Consider the following 18,991-nt stretch of genomic DNA (forward strand, 5'->3'; position numbering starts at 1 on the left):
TATTATTTCCAGCTGGTTAATGTTTATAACAATTCTATTTGACAGCGATGTCCACAAGCAATCCCTTGGCTATCTGACCACCTAATTTTTTAGTCAAAGTGGCTAATAGTTTTCGTGATACGTAATAACTTTTAAACCATGAACATTCGCACGCATTAATTTATTCGATACAATTCACAGATAAATTTATTATATCTGGCTGTTTAATGTTTATAACAATTCCTTTTTCTAACGATGTTAACGAGCACTCCCTTGACCACCTTGCCTTCTAAATTTTTCGTAAAAATAGACAATAAAACTCGAAATATAGAATAACTTTTAAACCATGAACATTCGCACGCATTAATTTATTCAAAATTGATTTTTATTATATAGAAGATAATGCCATGAGACATTTATTAATTCTAGCTACATAATTAATGTTTATAATAATTCCTTTTGCCAACGACGTGGACAAGTACTCTTATCTTAAGAGAATAACTATAACCCCGCACACGATTGCGAAAACAACCAACGAAGCAGCTCACAAGAGCAATTATAATCCTGCATACGAGTGGGACGCTCAAAATGTAATTTTTATAAAGAATAAAATTGATAAATTTGAAGAAGACTCAATAGTCTTCATTGAAAGTCTCGATAAAAATTTCAAAAGTATGAAGGACGAGTTTAGAAAGACAAAAGAAGTTTTGAAAAATATTAGTAATCAAACTTACCGTTGTTCCTTGAATTGACAGTTGAAGGTAGGCCAGGGTAACTGTAGATGACCTCTAGTCCACCTCTGGTCCACCTCTGGTCCACCTCTGGTCCCTCCGGTTCTCCTGGCGCTCCTGGTCCCGCAGCACGTCCGCTCACCCCGCTTCCCACGCCCCCACTGACTGACCGCCGGTGAGCTCTCGCCGATCTGCCGAGCTCGAGCGGCGCCCCCCACTCCGCCGAATATCGATCGATGTCGATCGCCGTGACAATTATTGAAAAATTTATTATTTCCAGCTGGTTAATGTTTATAACAATTCTATTTGACAGCGATGTCCACAAGCAATCCCTTGGCTATCTGACCACCTAATTTTTTAGTCAAAGTGGCTAATAGTTTTCGTAATACGTAATAACTTTTAAACCATAACATTCGCACGCATTAATTTATTCGATACAATCTACAGATAAATTTATTATTTCTGGCTGTTTAATGTTTATAACAATTCCTTTTGCTAATGATGTTAACGAGCACTCCCTTGACCACCTGGCCATCTAATTTTTTCGTAAAAATAGGCAATAGAACTCGAGATACAGAATAACTTTTAAACCATGAACATTCGCACGCATTAATTTATTAAAAATAATACTATGAGACATTTATTGATTCTAGCTAATTAATGTTTATAATAATTCCTTTTGCCAACGATGAGGACAAGTACTCCCTTGTCCACCATGCCATTTAATTTTGTACAGTAAAGTCTTTTCAACATATTTCTGTTCTCACAGATCGATTCTTGGAACATTTATGTATAAAAAAGTGTAAGGTAATAATTCTCTCGTTTATGAAATATTTTGAAATTACAAACTAAGGTGTCTCATATAAAATTTGAAATAGGAATTGTTGATTTTCCTAAAATTATGCTTCAATAATATATTTCTAGGAATATGTAGTCCGTAATCACGGTCTAATAATACTCCAGAATCATCTCGAATAAAACGCGAAAGCACGAAGGAAGTGGGCAGGATAGCAAATGGACAATTTTTAATATATCACGTCTGAACTAAGTAAGCAGCATTTTATATGTATACTATCGAATGGTCAGTAACAGTTTCAATTTCCATAGATGATGGTGTGCATAGAGTGTGCCGGTACTTGCACGCACATCTTTCCTTTCTCCAGGTCGTTGACGACAACGGTCCTCGGAATATCCCATCTGTAACACATGGAAAATACGATTACAAAACAGTTCGGCCAATTTCACAGAGCACAGCTGATTAGAGATGATGAAACATTACTGGTTTAAAAGCACGACAACGGTCTCGTTCGAGGGCGTAACGAACGCCGCGGATTTCACTGGGAAGCCATCGGTCATGGAAATCCTGGTCGAACCTCTCGGGATGAATCTGCTAAAGTGTTTCACAGCGTAGAACATTGGCTGTTTGTAGAACTCGTCGGTCGTCGCGTTTACTATAATGGGCGAGTCGACGTTATTGTTGATCCAGTTAGGTCCACCGGTCTCGTCCAGCGCAAGGTTCCAGTCGATCCAGCCAACCGACCAGTTGTTCAAATACTGAAAATGTTCATGTGGTGTACAAATATTAATTATAATTATTTGCACTCGACGCTATTTCATATGTCGGATCCAGATGATTTTTTTACAAATGATGCATCTGAAATTGTGCCAACTATTCGTACAACGCTTAAATTTTTCAGCAATCCGCTGAAGACGATCAAATTTAGTAAGTGATAATTGCACACAAGATAGCATAATTTAATTATGTATGTACTATAACTGTAGTGCTACGTACGTCCAATATGCTCGACATATACGTTTCTCCTCGATTCCACGCTCCCATGTCAACGTGTTTAACAAACGGTCCAGGTCCTGTTTCAACAAATTGATGCGTTACTGTATATCATCAAGGGTAGTTAACAAGTGTTCCTTTCTAGTTAATTAGAATCCTACTAGATTTTGGGTCGAAACATGGGTTTGCGATTTTTCGGTTAACCTTTAACTACCCGCGCTGGTGTAAAAAGTACACCAATACAATAATATATGTACTGTTCAGAGCACGAGAGAAAACTAGCGGGAGGGGAACGGGGCAAGAGGAACGCAAAGGCAATCTTCTTAACCCCTTCCTTGCCCGCTAGTTTTTTCTCGTGCTCCGCACAGTGATACATGTGGTGTACTGAATACACCGCGCGGGTAGTTAAAGGTTAATGTCCTTGTACGAGCAAATTTTGGGCTGGATGAGGGCTTATTCGAAAGAGGAAGGTTCAACGCAGAGAGCTCTGGTCATCCCATCAGTCAAAAAAGGCTTTTAGAGACAGAAGAATACATTCAAATCTGCGGGATTTTTTCTCGATTTTTTCCCTACTTTGGACACTCATATTATTAGATATAAACATAATCTCGTTAACCTCATGACCAGAGCCCCCTGCGGTGAACCCTCCTCTTTCGAATGAGCCCTGACCCAGCCCAAAATTTGCTCGTATAAGAACATTAAGTGAAAAATGTGAGTGATCGACGTTCGTACCTAGGCAGGCTTCGGTCATCAGAATGAATTTGTCCGGGAATGCGTCGTGTGTTTGTGTCAAGACATCAGGCGAGTTAAGAAAATCAAAATAAAAGTGGACAGCTACACCAGAGGCGTACTGGTTCGCTTTTTCGTGGGAGAGAACTTCTCTGATGAACCAGGGCAGGAAAATCCTTTGGTCGTCGAGAAGCAGAATCTTGGTATTGTTGTACGAAGACGCTGCTAATGTTGGTCCTAAATTCTCGCCAACCCACTTGGAAACAGTCTCCGATGTCCATCCCATGGTGTTCAGCCTGTCGAACGGTATATAGGCGTTCAATGGTTCGTTTCCAGTCGACACCCCCCATACACTGATGTTATTCTTGCCGTATTCCTCCACGAATTTCAGTATATAATCGGCGTAGAGCTGATAAAAGTCTTTCTTCAAGAAACCTGACGAATCATTGAAAAACCATTGTTATTTACACGTCTCTTCGACATCGCAGGAACATAGTTCGTTGGGATTGGTGGAGTTTCACCTAGTTAGACCTTTCTTTTCAGTTTCAAAGTAAACAAACACTTGTAAAGTAACATAACAAAGAATATTAAAGGTCGTTGCATATGAAATGTCCGATTTTTAACAGTAACGTTAATTAACCGCAACTATTTCTTATTGATCAAAGAATCACACGTTTCTTGATTGTATTGTGATAGAAATTGAATGTTTTGGTCTCTGCATTTACAAGATTGTCATCTCTTTTTGAAACTTGAAATTCTTTTTATTAAACAAAAAAACTGTATACAAATATTCTCACCGTGTCCGTTGACCTTATCGTTAGTCTTCATCCATGCTGGAGCGGACCACGCGGCGCTAACCATTAACAACTCGGGATTCAACTTTAGTGCTTTCTGAATGAACGGTATTTTGTAATTGTAATCTTCCGATGCAAGAGAAAAGTTTGCCAGAGTAAGGTCGTCATCGTGGTCGTCGTACGTGTAAGGTTTCAACGAAAAATCAGTACCGGCGATCGGCAAGCGACCCAGCGAGTATCTGCTTCCTTCTTTGCAGAAGTATGTACTGCAAACGATTAATCAATTATTTATCTGATTTCGTCTGGAATCGTGCGGCTATTATCTAATAGTGAAATAAAGTTGCCTTTTATCTTTTAGATTAAGTTTTGCACAAGTTGGGTTGTGACAGATAAATTTTTAAGGTACCGCAAGAGCTTTGAAATTTGAATTCCATGTTTTCCTACAAGCATTTAGCATTCTGATTGTACGTATACGATATTTATTAAAATCAATTCATTTACTTTGAATTGCTTTTTGGTTTCAAAAGAAGACATAGATTTACGCGATTCAATTCCAGCCATTATGAATCTCCATCTCTTGCACTTCAGTATTAAACGATTTAAGCACTGATCAAAAGTAGCTTTTAGAAATGTGGTAAATAATAGTAATTTTCAATTAAAAATATTTTTGTTCTAAATATTTTGGTCCATTTCTAAAGAAGTCATTCTGCGGATCTTAATGCAAAATAAATAAACATTTGCATTGTTTGTTGGACACAGGAACCAAATAAAAATTGTATTCTTCTTGTAATGATCCTATTAAGCTGAAACTAATATATTGATGTCCTGAAATATTTTTAACACATGTCCACTACTTTAAATTGTACGTACCCATTTTTGTCATAAATGCATAAAATCCGCAGTCTAGTCATCAATTATGACGCTAACGCGACCGGTACGCGACGAACGAGGATCCCGTGCAATAAAAGGTTGCAAACGAGCAAGGTTCTACTGTACTTCGCTTTATTTTGAACGATTGGTTGCTTATTGCTACGCTGTGCAACTTACCACAGCAGTTTTTTCTGAACAGGCTCCGACAGCTTCTTGATGTTGATGCCAACAGAGTCAGTGAACGCTCCGCCAAACCCTAAGATCTTCTGATATTGTTGCGACTTATCCACGTTCAAGGTAAGCGGGGGTATTAGTGACGTTGGGCATTGGCCAAATTGTTTTTCCGAGAAGTTCAATCGTTGGCCATCCTTCGACGAGACATACCAGTAGAAGCTGCCGTTCACCGGCACTTTTGGATCTTGTTCCGGCGTCTCGTCGCAATAGGTTGCATTGCAAACGCACACAATCTTACCGTTGCCATAACTTTTAGGCACGCACCCGTCCGACTGACCTATGATTCATAGCATATTCATAAACATCAACCATTCGCGTTTGTGCCCTCCCTATTGTGTACTGCGTACATTAGGGTGGCTCTTATTTTCAACATCTAGGTATTGAACAATCAGCCAAGTTCTCGCACTACCTCCTTTTACACGAAACAACTTAGCCGTTTTTTAGAGGCTTATAACTCGGCACTGGAGGCAGATGGAGACATGTAATTTCGTACACTTGTTAAATGCTATCATGTCTCAATATCGACTAAACATTAATCTTCCAACATTAGTAGGTTCCGAGATATAGGACCTCAAAAATCGCTTTACAGTAATATGAGGCTGTCGATTTCCTATTTGAAAATGTATAATTTACAGATTGGCTCGACAGATTGCAATTTTCTGAAAAATTGAAACTTTCACTCGACTATGACAAGTACGAGCTTTAATTGTCATGGAAATATATTCTTTTCAGAATTCCGGTGAAAATTGATAGTGACATTTGTATTTACACTCTGGTTTCTTTATTTTTTTGTGTTGAAAAATGAGACTTGAGGTATGCTGTCAATCAATAGAGCTGTCTATCCCATGAATGAATAAAAATTAGCTGTACATACCTTCGGTCAAGAGGAAGAAGCCAAGGAACAGCACAGCCTTCCACATAGTTCACCGTTCTTAAGCGGCACCTGTAATCACGAATGTGCGAGTTACGGTGGCAGTCGGGTGTGCACGCACTCAATTTATATCGAATTATATCACGAGGGTGGCTAGCAAGCTCCGCCTCGAAACATATTCGTCATCGTCGTCGATAACGTAAGGCGTATGATACTACCAACTTCTTATCGATGACGCTAGTTATTTTAATCTATCTTTGCTTTACATTATTTGGGGTCGATGGTGTGTAAATGGTGCTAATTATCTTGGCTTTAATACTCCCCCTCCTCGATTTTTCGGGAACCATTAGCGATCTAGAGCCGAGAAAAGTTTCTTCTAAACTTGTTGCTGTAGACATCGGACAAATTTCTTCGAGTCTCGCAAGATATCAAAAACTTTTGCTGCGAAACCCGGGTAAGTCAGAATTAAGTCTGCGCGGAACTTCAACGAATACAATTTTAACCCTTTGAACTTGGAACTATTTTAACACGAAAACCAAACACTTTTTCTGACCTAATGCAATACACTGAGGCATTACTCAAATGTTTCGCAATTTATTAAATACAAAGTTTAATAATGTCAAAAATATTTTAAATAACGATTTAAAGCCGTTTTTAGTGGTGCCTCAGAGTCAACACGAAGCTTCGACAAATACAAATTTTACTGGAAAGTAGTCTTGCTCGATTTTGTAGCGAGGGTTTCAATTGTATTCCACTGAATAAGTGAACTGCGTTTAGTTCAGTTGCCTCGTCCAATAATTTTAATGAGTTGAAAACATTCTATCGATATTTCGATATTTTGAAATCCTCTTCCAATCGTTTCACTGTTTTATATTTGATCTACTCATTTTGGTTGTATGTACACTATCGTCCACAAGTATCTCACCACTTTGCGGAATCGAATCTAGTAGTTTATATCAACGTTATAACTTAAATTACTTTGAAGTGGAATGAATATAAATGTATATGATTGACATAAAAGCATTACATGTTAGGGATTTGACCAGTAAATTGATGAAAGTTTTTAAATACTTCGTTCATCAATACATATGTATATCCACGTGATATCCACCTCGCTGGGCAATGGCGGCGTGGCGTTTACAACTCGAGGCAATCTAGCAACAAGCATTTTTAACGTTTATCCTTGGGAATAGTAAACGGATAAACTGGAGAGACACTTGCAACCACCAACTTAACTGTGTTCGCCGAGTTCGCTCGACCAGTTTTCGTTCAATTTTTTCTATTATCTTTTTATTCACAGTAATTGATGTTGTATATTATCTGTATTATTAATTATTACTTTTATACGAGTGTATAAAAGGAATACTGTGGCAAAAGTTACATTGGGATGCCTTAATTTAAATATATTTTGTATACTTTCGATAAACTGAAGATGGTCAAATACTGGTCAAATAATGGACGGTAGTGTACATGCATAGAATCCGCAGTCCAGTGAAATATACATACACTTTAACTACTTTAACTCGACAAACCTGAAATACTAGAATTCGAAGACTTCAACTGAACCGGAACGTTTTTATGACATAAACTTATTTCATTATAACTTTGCAGTGTATTTTATTAGCGAACATTCACGCAAACAGTTCGAGATCGTTTATGTATTGTATAAGGTATTATATCCACTTCATATCAATGTATTATATCAACTTCGTAGAAATGTTTAATTTTTGAGTTAAAATAGGTCCAAGTACAAATATTTAACTGTGAGATTTGCGACGCGATAAAGAGACAGCTCACTGTCTACAGATTTTCTGTTATATTGCATCGTATTTCTGGTAAACAGACAAACAAATACGACTCAAAATGATTATTCACGCAGCAGAGAATATTTACAGTGCAATCTAGGATCAGATATGAAATTTTAGATACGAAGAATTTAAGCTGACAGGGAGTCCCCTTGGCTGATTAGAATGCTCACTATATATATGTATGAGAGCCGAATTAACACTAGACTCGCACATTGACGTAAATGTTGTATGTCACACGAAATAGCTTTCTTTTTTGAAAATGGTGATTCCATTCAGAGAAATGCATAGAATTTAATTCCATGCAATTTTTTAGCAACGCCACGATACAATTGGCACGCGAGTGCAAGAGGTTAAACGACGTAATACGCGCAAACCTCACTTAAAAGGACCGCCTAAATATCTCTTCAAGTTATTGCGATGCAAAAAATATTTGCTACAAGAATATTTTTTCCGAAGGTAATTTTTGTATAATCTATAATTCTGTACAATCAAAATTCTTCATATAAAACTTCATATTTATCGCAACTTTAACGTTAACGTGCCACGTCTTCCTTTTATCAAACTAACTCTTCATCTTTTGCAAGAATTATTTTCTTACCCGATGTCACAATTTCAGGGGGCGTCGCAATTTCAGTAGGTATAACTAAGGTCCACCCTATTACACACTGCAACCCTCCACAACAGTCTGCTCTTCACTCGATGGAACACAACGCGGCTAAACCACGTAGTTTCAATTGTACGGAGCACTATGATCCAATTCTACTGGTTTGTATTACTCGGCTAGGAGGTGACCCGTTATTCTCCACAGCACTAACTCGACTCTCCTATATATATATATGGATCTATTCCGCGATAACATTGTTCCTGGAATTAGTTAACCTTGCTTACAAATGAGACGACTAACAAAGCAAAATGAACCGAGGCAGCAGTGGATATATTGCTTTACGACTGATGTTTGAAAAAGGGTGGTTGCATTAAAAAAAGAAATGAAGGTGACCTTATATCTCTAAAAAAACTTGTTCCCGGGGTGGTCCCGTGAAAAAAAATTTTGCATTTTTTTATTCCTTACTCTCTATTTTTAACTCTTTGGAACTCTTTAACCTTTTTTTTTTTTTGAACCGGGACGGTCAATGGACCGCCCCTCTACTTTCAAACTCGGTACCCGGAAATGCCGGCAAGGACCCGTGTCAACAATTCACTTGCCAATATTTTTTTTTCCCGGATTTGGCCACTTTTGTTCTTGGCTCTTACGTATCTTTCAACCTAGAAGATTTCTATTCCACATAATCTTTTTTGCGCTATTCGTATGAAATTGAACCTGTTCCCTCGTACAACATTTGAATTTTCAGCAATTTCTAGAGTACAGAAGAATTAAATAATTTAAAAACTGTTGCAAATAATGATGTGGCAATTTTGACTGACGCCTCAGAGTCGCCATTCGAATGCAAAGGGTTAAAAATGAAAACGCTCTTCTAATTTCAGGAACAAGAACAATTTGCGTATACATATTTCTTTATTCGTTTCAAGAGAGTCAGTTGACTTTTTCACAATGAAGATTAGTGTAGACACTTGGTAGGTTGTAAGAAAAATTTATTACCAAGTTTGATAAAAAAACTGTGTCACCCGCGTATGCAATCAACATGATAATCACAGTGTTAACAGAATTTTTAATGACGGTCGTATATCAATAAGAAGCTTCCAGATCTCTTTTTAGATAATAATCCAAGAATACGATGTATGTCGACCCAAGATTGATAATTGTCGTTGCTGTTAATAAGTTCGTTCACAGAACCTTAAATGATAATGTATCAAGAGGTCACTAAACGATGCTCTGATAAATAACAGAGACTTATTGTTAGTAACGTACTCTCTTAATCTCGAGAGAAGTTAGTAGACCAAGGCACAAGACTATTTAAAAGATTATATTAATGACAAATAAACAGACTGGTACGAATACAGAAGTTTTGCAATGCAAGCATATAATTTAATATACATGTACAATCAACCAGATTTACTCCGTATGAAATACTCTTCGGAAGGAAACCATATCTAATATCTACCGAGTAACATAACTCACGAGCCGACACTAAATTATTTTTATGACGATTATGCAGTTAATTTGAAACAAAAATTAAATCGTACAGAAAAAGTGGCAAGAGATAATTTAATACAATCCAAAACAAAATCAGAAACCTGTTACGATAATAAGATTATTTATTATTTCACACAAATATAACATCGATGATTTAGTATAGTATATTTTCAATAAACAGAATACTCCTGAACTAAATAAAAAACTTACATCAAATTATAAAGATCCCTACGAAATAATAAAGGTTCACTCTAATAACACAGACAACCACAAATTTTAAAGAATAGGAAACTAATTGCATACTATATTATATTTAAAAAAAATTAAATTATTCTCAATCCATAGTAAGACTAACACTATTAATATTCCGCTTACTAACCACTACCTAGTCATCCTCTCAGAATGAAACCGTACTACGAAATATTCGAAATAAATAACAATAATAACAATGTAGAATTCCGTTTGCTGCGGAAACATGGATTAAAGAAATTCTCATTAGCCGTGTCACTCATTCATTTAATAAACTACATTAAATAGACATGTTTATCCATATTTAAAAATGAATATTTGCGCAAATCCATTCGGTGTACCTTAACTTTATATTAATTAACACCATTTATTTCAACAACAGCCACAGCAATATGTAGTTATAATATATTCTATTGAATGCAGAATACGGAAAATTTCACGATCACTGAAATATCATAAATGTTCCGTCTATCATGCTACGCGGTTTTAATTACGAGTACATATGTATATGAATCTCGGAAAGGAAGTTCAGTAACAATCGCCAGCACGAACAACATATGTGCTGTTTACGGAGTTAGTGCGCTCTCATCTCATACCTGTGGGAAGTATGGTTTCAATGTTTTAAAGATGGGAATTTTTGTTTAAAAGACGAGGAACGTTCCGGGCGTCCTCCTTAGACAGACGAAGATATAAAATTAAAACAACAACCGCTCGAAAAATGGTACGAACTTATGGGATGACCTAATCTAATATCAATGCGATTTAGTTTTACGGAACTCTTCAGTGTTTAAACAACGACGATAAGAATGTTTGATTTAGCTATTTGGCCGTGAGAGGAGAAACTCGCTTGACGTTCCTCCGCGTGAATTCGTTCACTGTTTTTTTCGAAGGGCGTTTACCTCGTTAATAAACACATTCATAATTTGCTCAGGGTACATTACGTATGTATACATATGTATAGTACCTTCCCCGGAATTATACGGTTCAGATAGAAGCGTACTGTTGACGGTATAATTTATGGGAGTTCTTCCCGACAGTATTATCTAAGGTAAACGCATCGCAAGTAGGGTTACTTCTTACTTTTCCGAAGCTACGACCTTTCGAACATTCGAAGAATTTGAAGGAACGCGAAGGGAACTTCTCACTCAATTGATTCGCAATCAATCTCAGTCAATTCTCGGTTCTGTGTGGTGACATAGATCGGAACATGACAGCAGGTAAACACGGACCGCGTGGTCGAAGGCGCAATAAAAAATAGCGTGTCGCTGAGACAATACTAACGCAATACTCTGAAACTTCTTTATTTTCTACTTATATTTAATGAAATTTTACCCATACATTTGCGATATTTCTCTGATGAAAATGACACCAAACAAGATACAATTTGACCCATATTTACTCTGTACATAACTTACAAATGATAAATTGTAATATATGATAATATATTTAACATATGCTATAATTATAAATATAGCATCGCATTGGTATTTTAAGGCGTTATTTATTTATGTTTATTTTAATGCGTAAAGAAGTTGAAAAATATTGTTACACTTACGTATAAGTATAGGTACTTACAAATTTTTCAGAATCTTCTATTCCTCCGTCGGATCAAGTGGACACTGCCATTTTCGCGAATACGTCGTATTAACGACGAAGCACAAAACATCACACTTCTACACAATCACTGGACACTATTTACACACAAACGAGAAGAAGTTACTCCGACCACGGCCAAAATAGTACTGCGGTTGTCATCTCGGTTTTTTAAGGGTGGATTTAGGTGGGTAAATGTTGTGGTTGTTAATTGGACAGACGTGTGTCGGAAGGACTGTAGGTTGAGAAGTGGGGAAACTGTCACAGAAGTTCCCTTTGGTATTGTCTTCGGTCGTCAATGACGTAATTTATAAGGGTCGTCACTTTGATGGGTCCGTCGGACGTGTTGTCCATCTGTCGGGGTTGAAGATTCGCATGCACTTTTTGCTTGCTTCCTTTATAGTAGACCTGGGCGACGACGGTGGCCCGAAAAACACATGTTGCTACTACTCTGAGACTGTCTTACCGAGCAAGAGAAGGAAAGAAACCTATACATATATATGTATCGCCTAATTCGCTGGAGGAACGGTGAGGTATGGTAACATTTTATAATTCTTATAACAATGGATATAAGGTATTCGTTCATATATTGCAAGTCAAATTTATGATCCGAATGGGCAGGTAATTAGACGATCACTTGGTACGGACCTAGCGACGGATGTCCCTTTTTGTCTCGAGACACGCACACGATTATGTTTTGTCTCATCGACACGGTCGTGTGGACTGTAGTAGTAAATACGCTTTTGTCTATACGTATGAGTCCACACAATCAAATTTTGCAAAATCTTCGATAACTAATTTTAACAACAATTTTCTTTGTTATAAGCGATTTTTACGGCAAGTTTTTCTTACAAATGTCCACCGATCCAGAGGTGTAGATTCACCCCTAGAACGAATGACCATTACTTTTTATACACCCTGTACAACATCTCTATCGGTCGCAATGAGTAGTAAACTTTATTTTATTTCAATTAGATTCCTTCAATATGACAAATAAATTGTTCGCTGACTCTGATTTTTACAAAATGATTTATGAAGGCGATAATTTGCATATATATATTCACAGATTATTTATTGCTATTGATTTATTCATGTGCCAGACAATTTACTCGACCCGAAATAACATTGAACACTTCAGTTCACATAAACGATACATTAAATTTAAAAAATGTTTAATATTCGATAAAAATACAAGGACAAGAAAGAGTCATAAATTCTATACATATACTATATGTACATATTCATGATTTTAAATTGCAGAGTGTACAGAATATTAATTTCACTCGCTTTATCGGATTGTGAAACATAAAGAGACGGTCGCTACGCATATAGAACTACTGTGGGACTACATTTTTTAGATGTATTATTAACAAAAATCAATTTGTTTAGACGGTTAAGAAGTAATCTAATTGGCGAAACTGAAGCTAGAAAATTTCAATGTATCACTATATGTACATTGTGCGAATTTTATACACTTACAAGAAAACTGAGTCGGTGACTTGAACGAAGATTGTAAGATCGATGAACCAAGATTTTATAAGATTTTTCAATTATATATTTTACTTTCTTCATCTTTGAATTACGTTTTACGGAAGTGTACACTTTGGCAGAGTAGTTGAGCGTTAGTGTCGTTACGTTCCTATTCTTACTCGTATGTAAACTAACACCATCAATAAAATGTACAATTTCTAAAGTGTTTTTAACATACTCGATATAAAACAGGATCGAACAAATTCTATTTGTACAGATGATCTCTTGATATTCTTCTGCTTAAATCATTCACGCGTGAAGTCGCAGTACACATTCAGAGTTCTTAGATCATCACTTATAATGCGTGCCTAATTGTAAATCTTAGAACTAAATAGCCACTTTCAAGGTACCAGATATTTAGCTGATATCCGAAAGCATTCGCCTGTGCGCGATTTCAATGGTGATTTATTTGGATAACAGCTATTTATCTATTTTATACTAAATTGAAAGAAATTCGGAAAGAACAAGAAACCTATTGCAATATTCTACTAAATTTTAACAGTTTGACAGTAAAACTACTCCTTTTTATAATATCTTAAATGTAAACGCTTTGGTTCAGATTAAATGCACGAATACAATACATAACACTGCCTGCCATTGAATATTACGAAATATAAACATTTTAATTATGGTCCGTTTTTCGAAAGAAGATACCTGATGTCACAATGGTTGTCTATCCCACTCCTATTACTTCAGATTTATAACGTAGATATTTTCTTTCTAAAAATAGATCATAAATATTATTCTCAAATGATAGCTACGGGCTAAAATTTTCACACAACCATGGTTTAACAAGTAATCTACTTTGAATGATTACGTACGGACATTAAGCGTAATTTTTTTATTGTCAGTTAATATTATTAGTATTATTAAATCAATAAGTCTAAATATAAAAATAATGTAGCATATTTAAAACATTTAAATATATATCTACATATATATAATTAAAATAGGATACATAAATATTAATAACCATTTAAATAAATTGTGTTATACATTGAAATAAAAGCTTTTAAATTTGTTTGATTTCACCACTGCAATGAGGACAACAAGTTATATTTGAATCATTTCGTGGAAGAAATATTTGGCCACCAAGTGCAACAGCAGCACCCATCACTGCGCTACAAGCTACATCTTGCCTTCCAGACATAAGCAACTTTGGACTCATCAGTAGCTATAAATAAATATACGAAACAGAATAGAAAAAAGTTGACAAAAGAATTAATCGTAGATAATGTACATACATGACTTGGATGGAAAAGTAAGGAAAAACTTACTTTCTCTGCAGTCTTTTCTGCAAGTGTTTTCATGTCTAAGCCTGTTATATTAATTTCTCTTTGTAAATGAACGTTTTCCACGCCACTTAAGAACTGAACTTTTAAAATTTCTGCTAACTGACAGCATCCTTGTGCTAAATCAATAATATTTGTACTTGGTAACTCGTGCCTTTTAGATGAAGCAGCACCGACGGGATCGAAATTTTCACGAAGAATACTGAGCGTCCTAAAATAGATAAACATAAGTATTTTACAAATTCGAGAACCCGAATGTGCTCGGGAGTCGAAATTTTCGGAAACCCGACTTATCTCGATCCGTTCCGACCATGAGGTATCCGTTATTTTTAGATAAATAAATGAAAAAATGTATACAATACAATACAATATATGTATGTTGCATATTCATACCTATACGTTTTAAGGGATATGTCGCGAATGTGATTACGATCTTCTAGAAGCCTCTTTGTTACTTCTTGGAGATCTGTTGTTCTTTGACAGAGAGCTGCTTTCCATTTTGCAAGTTCCTCCACCATTAAGCTATAAAAATTTTAAAACTATAGCTAAGTTGCTGTATTATCGATATTAACAAGGTCTGTATTATAAGTAGAATGCTATGAAAATATTCCACATCTGTTTCTTGAATAATTTTCCTTTACCTACTGGCAAAGAATTTACTTCTCCAAACTTCACATTGTCCAGCCAACCATTCAGTCTGTTCCTGATGAGTAGTAAGGTGTTGAGCGGAATCTAAAAGGGCGCTAGCAAGTTGTAATTTATCTTCTGTTAGCAAATGAACCTTCGTTTCAAGATCTTCACCTACAGCAGCCACTAATAAGTTCTTCAACTCTCCATTTACCTAATTAAATAAATTATAATGTATGTTTCAATTCACCTCTTTTTGCTTTGCATATACAATTTACATTTTTGTGAATGTGTTAAACATTTTACTTTTAAAATAGTGCACGTGAAAGAAATGTTTCATCACTAGACTGCAAATGTTTATAGAATTTGTAATTTTTGTAGACGAATTTTAAGAGAGAAACTCGAATCCAATAAAATCTTATTTTCTGTGGTAGTAGCCTTTTTAGACCTCAAATAAATTAAAATCGTAATAATTTCTATTGTATCTTATATCCTAGCATTTTTCGAAAATTTTCAAAAGTCATAATTGCATAAAGATCCGCAATCATCACATCGTGATACTATTGACTATGTAATTTAGAGTAAACTCTAACTTCAATAGTTTCTTATAATTTTAAAATAAATATAGACTTTATATTATAGGTTGTTAACTTGATCAGAATATTTTTGATTAGAATATTATTTGATTTAATTCGATGTTGTATATACCTAAAACATTTTACCAATACCTGTGCTTGAAATTTCAATTGATTTTCTAGTTGACTATTTTCTTCTTTGAGTTTCTTTATTTCTGTTTCATACGCTTTTTTCTCCTTTAGCCATTCGCTTTCTACAGGTTTATCATCCATTGATTTGATTAGCTCGCTAGCTGGAACTTCTATTTCATGAATCTTCATTGCAGTTAAAGAAACTGCCATGTTCATGTTTAAATTGCTTCTTTGGAATTTTTTACTCTTTTTGTCATATGGAATGATTGGATTAACCGCAGCTTTGTAAGGTTCGTAAGGAACAAATTTTGGTTCCTTGGATTTTAGCGAATTTAAAATATGTTTCTCATCTTTAACGTTGGAAATATGTTTCGGTACTAAATTTATGATTGGACCATTTGGTGTAACTGGCGGAATGGAACTTAATTGTTTCAAATTTGTTGGACGATAAATCAAAGCGTCACCAAGACGACATTTTGTTTGCTTCACCTCAGATTTATCCACTGTCACATTTTCCATACCGTCACCTTGCGTACGTCCAGCACAACGCATTGCTTGTACATCTTGAATAATATAATTAGAAAATATTAATATATAATATATACTAACATTTTTCGTAACGTCTATAATATTATACATAATAAATAATAAATGTTTGTCCAAAATGTGTTGTAATGCTTTCGTACCATTGACATTATCAGGAAACTATGAATATATTACTGTTCATTATAACATCGATAATATTTCTTTTGCAGTCAACTTTGAATAAAAACGTTACAAACATTTTTAGTGTCATTTCTTCTAAATATATGTAACGTTTTACTTACAACTGTTTAATACTAATACATTTATATTGAACACAGATGTTTACAAAAGTGGGTCGTAAAACAATATGCAGTCTAACCTTGTGTTTTAATTTGTGCTTCGTCCTTCGAAGAATTTAAAGCAGTTGCCATTTTGTGTCGTATTGGTTATGTGTACTTACTTTTAATTGTATTCCTTGCAAGAATAAAATCAAAAATTATATACTATTTCTTGAGCATTATTACTTGAAATCATCTGGTGCAAGTAACCCAACATGACTGACAATCACTGACAATGTTGTAACGTCAGTAGTGGGGGAGAAGAATATGGAATTCAGTTATTCGTACATATTTGCATAAAATTGAGTAAAAGTGACAGCGAAATAAAATAAACGGAACATTATTTGTTGTTTCGCTTTTTAAAATCGTTTTTGTTAAATGAGAAACATGAACCGCCTATTTACAGAAATGAGAAATGACATATCACATCGCTTGTTTCAAATTTGCTCTTTTTCGCTCCTATTTCCATTTGTGATACTGCAGCTCTGCTGTAGGTTTATGCTGGTTTATGATTGGTGGAACATATATTAGTTACATTCCAACAGTCGGAATAAATTTTGTATCGAATTTGGAGACGTTACAACCATGTTACAACATTTGTTAGATAACAAATGCGTCACGAGGTACGTAAAGTATATTATAATTGATTTATTTTTTTGTAGACGCAAATTTCATTGTAAAAGTCTAGCATTTCATATAACATCATACATTTTATGCAAGATCGAGTCAATTTTATACGATAAACTACGTTACGATAAATAAACGATAAGTAAACGATAAAATACGTTAGTATTGCGTGACCTATCTGGAATATTGGTTCTTAAAATATTCGAACTTGATTTATTTTAAACGGATTACGAGAAGAATAACAATATTTTATCAGTTTACAATCTTTTGTCATTGCTTCAGTCTACAATTTGGATTTTGCGCCATTCTAAATTCGTGTCATGAGAGCCATCTATGTGTAATATGATGAACCATGTATTAAGATTAGTTTACAATATGCACATAGGTTCATGTGGTAACGCAACTTACGCAACAGTACAATATCATAAATTTTAAACAAGGTGTCCTAAATATATTGCACTTTTTCGTTTGCGACATGTTCTCCCCGGCTTTGAAGGAATTATTAACGAAAAACGCGAACCAATCAGAGCGCGCCTGCAGTGAACGAATTTCGGGTCGACCAATGCCAATGCTACGCTCAGCTGTAGCGCGCTGTGATTGGTTCGTGTTCTTCGTTAATAACTCTTTAACAAAGCCGCGGGGAACAATTTCGCACAGGAAAAAGTTACTTAAAATTACCTCAGGAATTACCCCTCTCAAGGAAGTGCGACATTTCTGGAAGATTAAAGTTGATTTTGGAAGTTCAATTATTTTGGAGTTAATTTTATACGAGATAAACGTGAAAAACAACGTATGGAAGCATGAGAACAATTCATTGTTAAAAAATCGCGAAATACACGAGATTGTACGTGGAACCAACGATAAGCGCAGGAACATCGCCGAAACGGTTGCATATTGTATGTCTGCCATCTTTCGAACCGTAAGAACCTGGCATAAAAATCTGCCATAAAGTTTTGTTCACGATTGCGCACAGAGTACGTTCGCGGTCGTGCGAGAGTCCACATGAGCCTGTTGCCAGTTATTGATCCTGACACGGTTAAACAACACTGCATTGCTGTCAAGTACGAAAACAATTCTAGTCACGAAGCGTTTGCGAAAACGCGTCGTCAATCGGTTACGGTAACGTGTGCGTCTTTATTTCTACGAGGACACCGCGTTATCGAGATGTGCCGTGTCTCATCGACGTCATCGTTCGTCTGTCAAAATGTAGAGGAGATCCCGTAAGACTGAAATATCGATGAGTGACATTTGCCATTGATACGGGAAGATGTCATCGGTAGTTTTCCGTGAAAGAATTAACACGTAGATAGAACGTGACAGAAACTCTTTGCAATTACAACATTTCTATTCACCTTTGTTAATCGAAACACGCCGTAGAGAGAGAGAGAGAGAAACCACTCGGTATTTTCACTCGGAACTTTAGGGAGAGTTGAATTCGTGTTGCTGCTGCACATGTGATCCTTTAGGTGTTATCTTCGGTCCGTAATGAAGAAGTTCACAATTAAAGGTGTGTTCGACGGGTTCCGATCGTCGGTACCACAACCCGTCAAACCTGACCAGGAAATCGTCGAAAACTCACGGCCGGAACATTTTCAAGTAAAGAAGG

General features: G+C 35.8%; 3 protein-coding genes across 13 annotated transcripts in view; 1 reads left to right on the top strand and 2 right to left on the bottom strand.

Moving 5' to 3' along the window:
• Window positions 1-1,750: 1,750 nt before the first annotated feature.
• LOC143213282 (lysosomal acid glucosylceramidase-like) lies at window positions 1,751-12,926 on the bottom strand. 2 transcript variants are annotated; one of them, XM_076432984.1, is made up of 8 exons: window positions 11,722-12,926; window positions 6,001-6,069; window positions 5,070-5,403; window positions 4,026-4,288; window positions 3,232-3,663; window positions 2,503-2,579; window positions 1,990-2,264; window positions 1,751-1,907 (listed from the first exon to the last, which is right to left on the bottom strand). In XM_076432984.1, exons 2-8 carry the CDS (start codon window positions 6,044-6,046, stop codon window positions 1,805-1,807), a joined length of 1,530 nt encoding a protein of 509 aa, XP_076289099.1. In that variant the 5' UTR covers window positions 6,047-6,069; window positions 11,722-12,926; the 3' UTR covers window positions 1,751-1,804. The 2 variants fall into 2 exon arrangements, with proteins under 2 accessions (XP_076289099.1, XP_076289098.1); XM_076432983.1 differs by lacking the exon at window positions 11,722-12,926 and adding an exon at window positions 8,404-8,630.
• Window positions 12,927-14,095: 1,169 nt separating this feature from the next.
• Window positions 14,096-17,112, bottom strand: LOC143213283 (golgin-45). Of its 3 annotated transcripts, none has more exons than XM_076432986.1 (6): window positions 16,800-17,112; window positions 15,917-16,458; window positions 15,203-15,402; window positions 14,955-15,083; window positions 14,547-14,772; window positions 14,096-14,443 (listed from the first exon to the last, which is right to left on the bottom strand). In XM_076432986.1, the coding sequence occupies exons 1-6, from the start codon at window positions 16,849-16,851 to the stop codon at window positions 14,282-14,284; spliced, it is 1,311 nt and encodes a 436-aa protein (XP_076289101.1). In that variant the 5' UTR covers window positions 16,852-17,112; the 3' UTR covers window positions 14,096-14,281. The 3 variants fall into 3 exon arrangements, with proteins under 3 accessions (XP_076289101.1, XP_076289102.1, XP_076289103.1); XM_076432987.1 differs by having other exon boundaries at window positions 16,881-17,109; XM_076432988.1 differs by having other exon boundaries at window positions 16,723-16,845.
• Window positions 17,113-18,338: 1,226 nt separating this feature from the next.
• The window catches only part of Tomosyn (syntaxin-binding protein tomosyn), a 98,636-nt gene continuing 97,983 nt past the window's right edge, over window positions 18,339-18,991 (top strand). For 6 of the 8 annotated variants that reach the window (XM_076433555.1, XM_076433550.1, XM_076433554.1 and 3 more), the window contains exon 1: window positions 18,339-18,990. In XM_076433555.1, coding sequence (XP_076289670.1) covers window positions 18,871-18,990 — 120 coding nt within the window. In that variant the 5' untranslated portion in view covers window positions 18,339-18,870. The remainder of the gene's footprint in view (window position 18,991) is intronic. The other 2 variants (XM_076433558.1, XM_076433559.1) reach the window with 1 other exon arrangement.

This window comes from Lasioglossum baleicum, chromosome 11 (genome assembly GCF_051020765.1).
Source record: "Lasioglossum baleicum chromosome 11, iyLasBale1, whole genome shotgun sequence".
NCBI lineage: Eukaryota > Metazoa > Arthropoda > Insecta > Hymenoptera > Halictidae > Lasioglossum > Lasioglossum baleicum.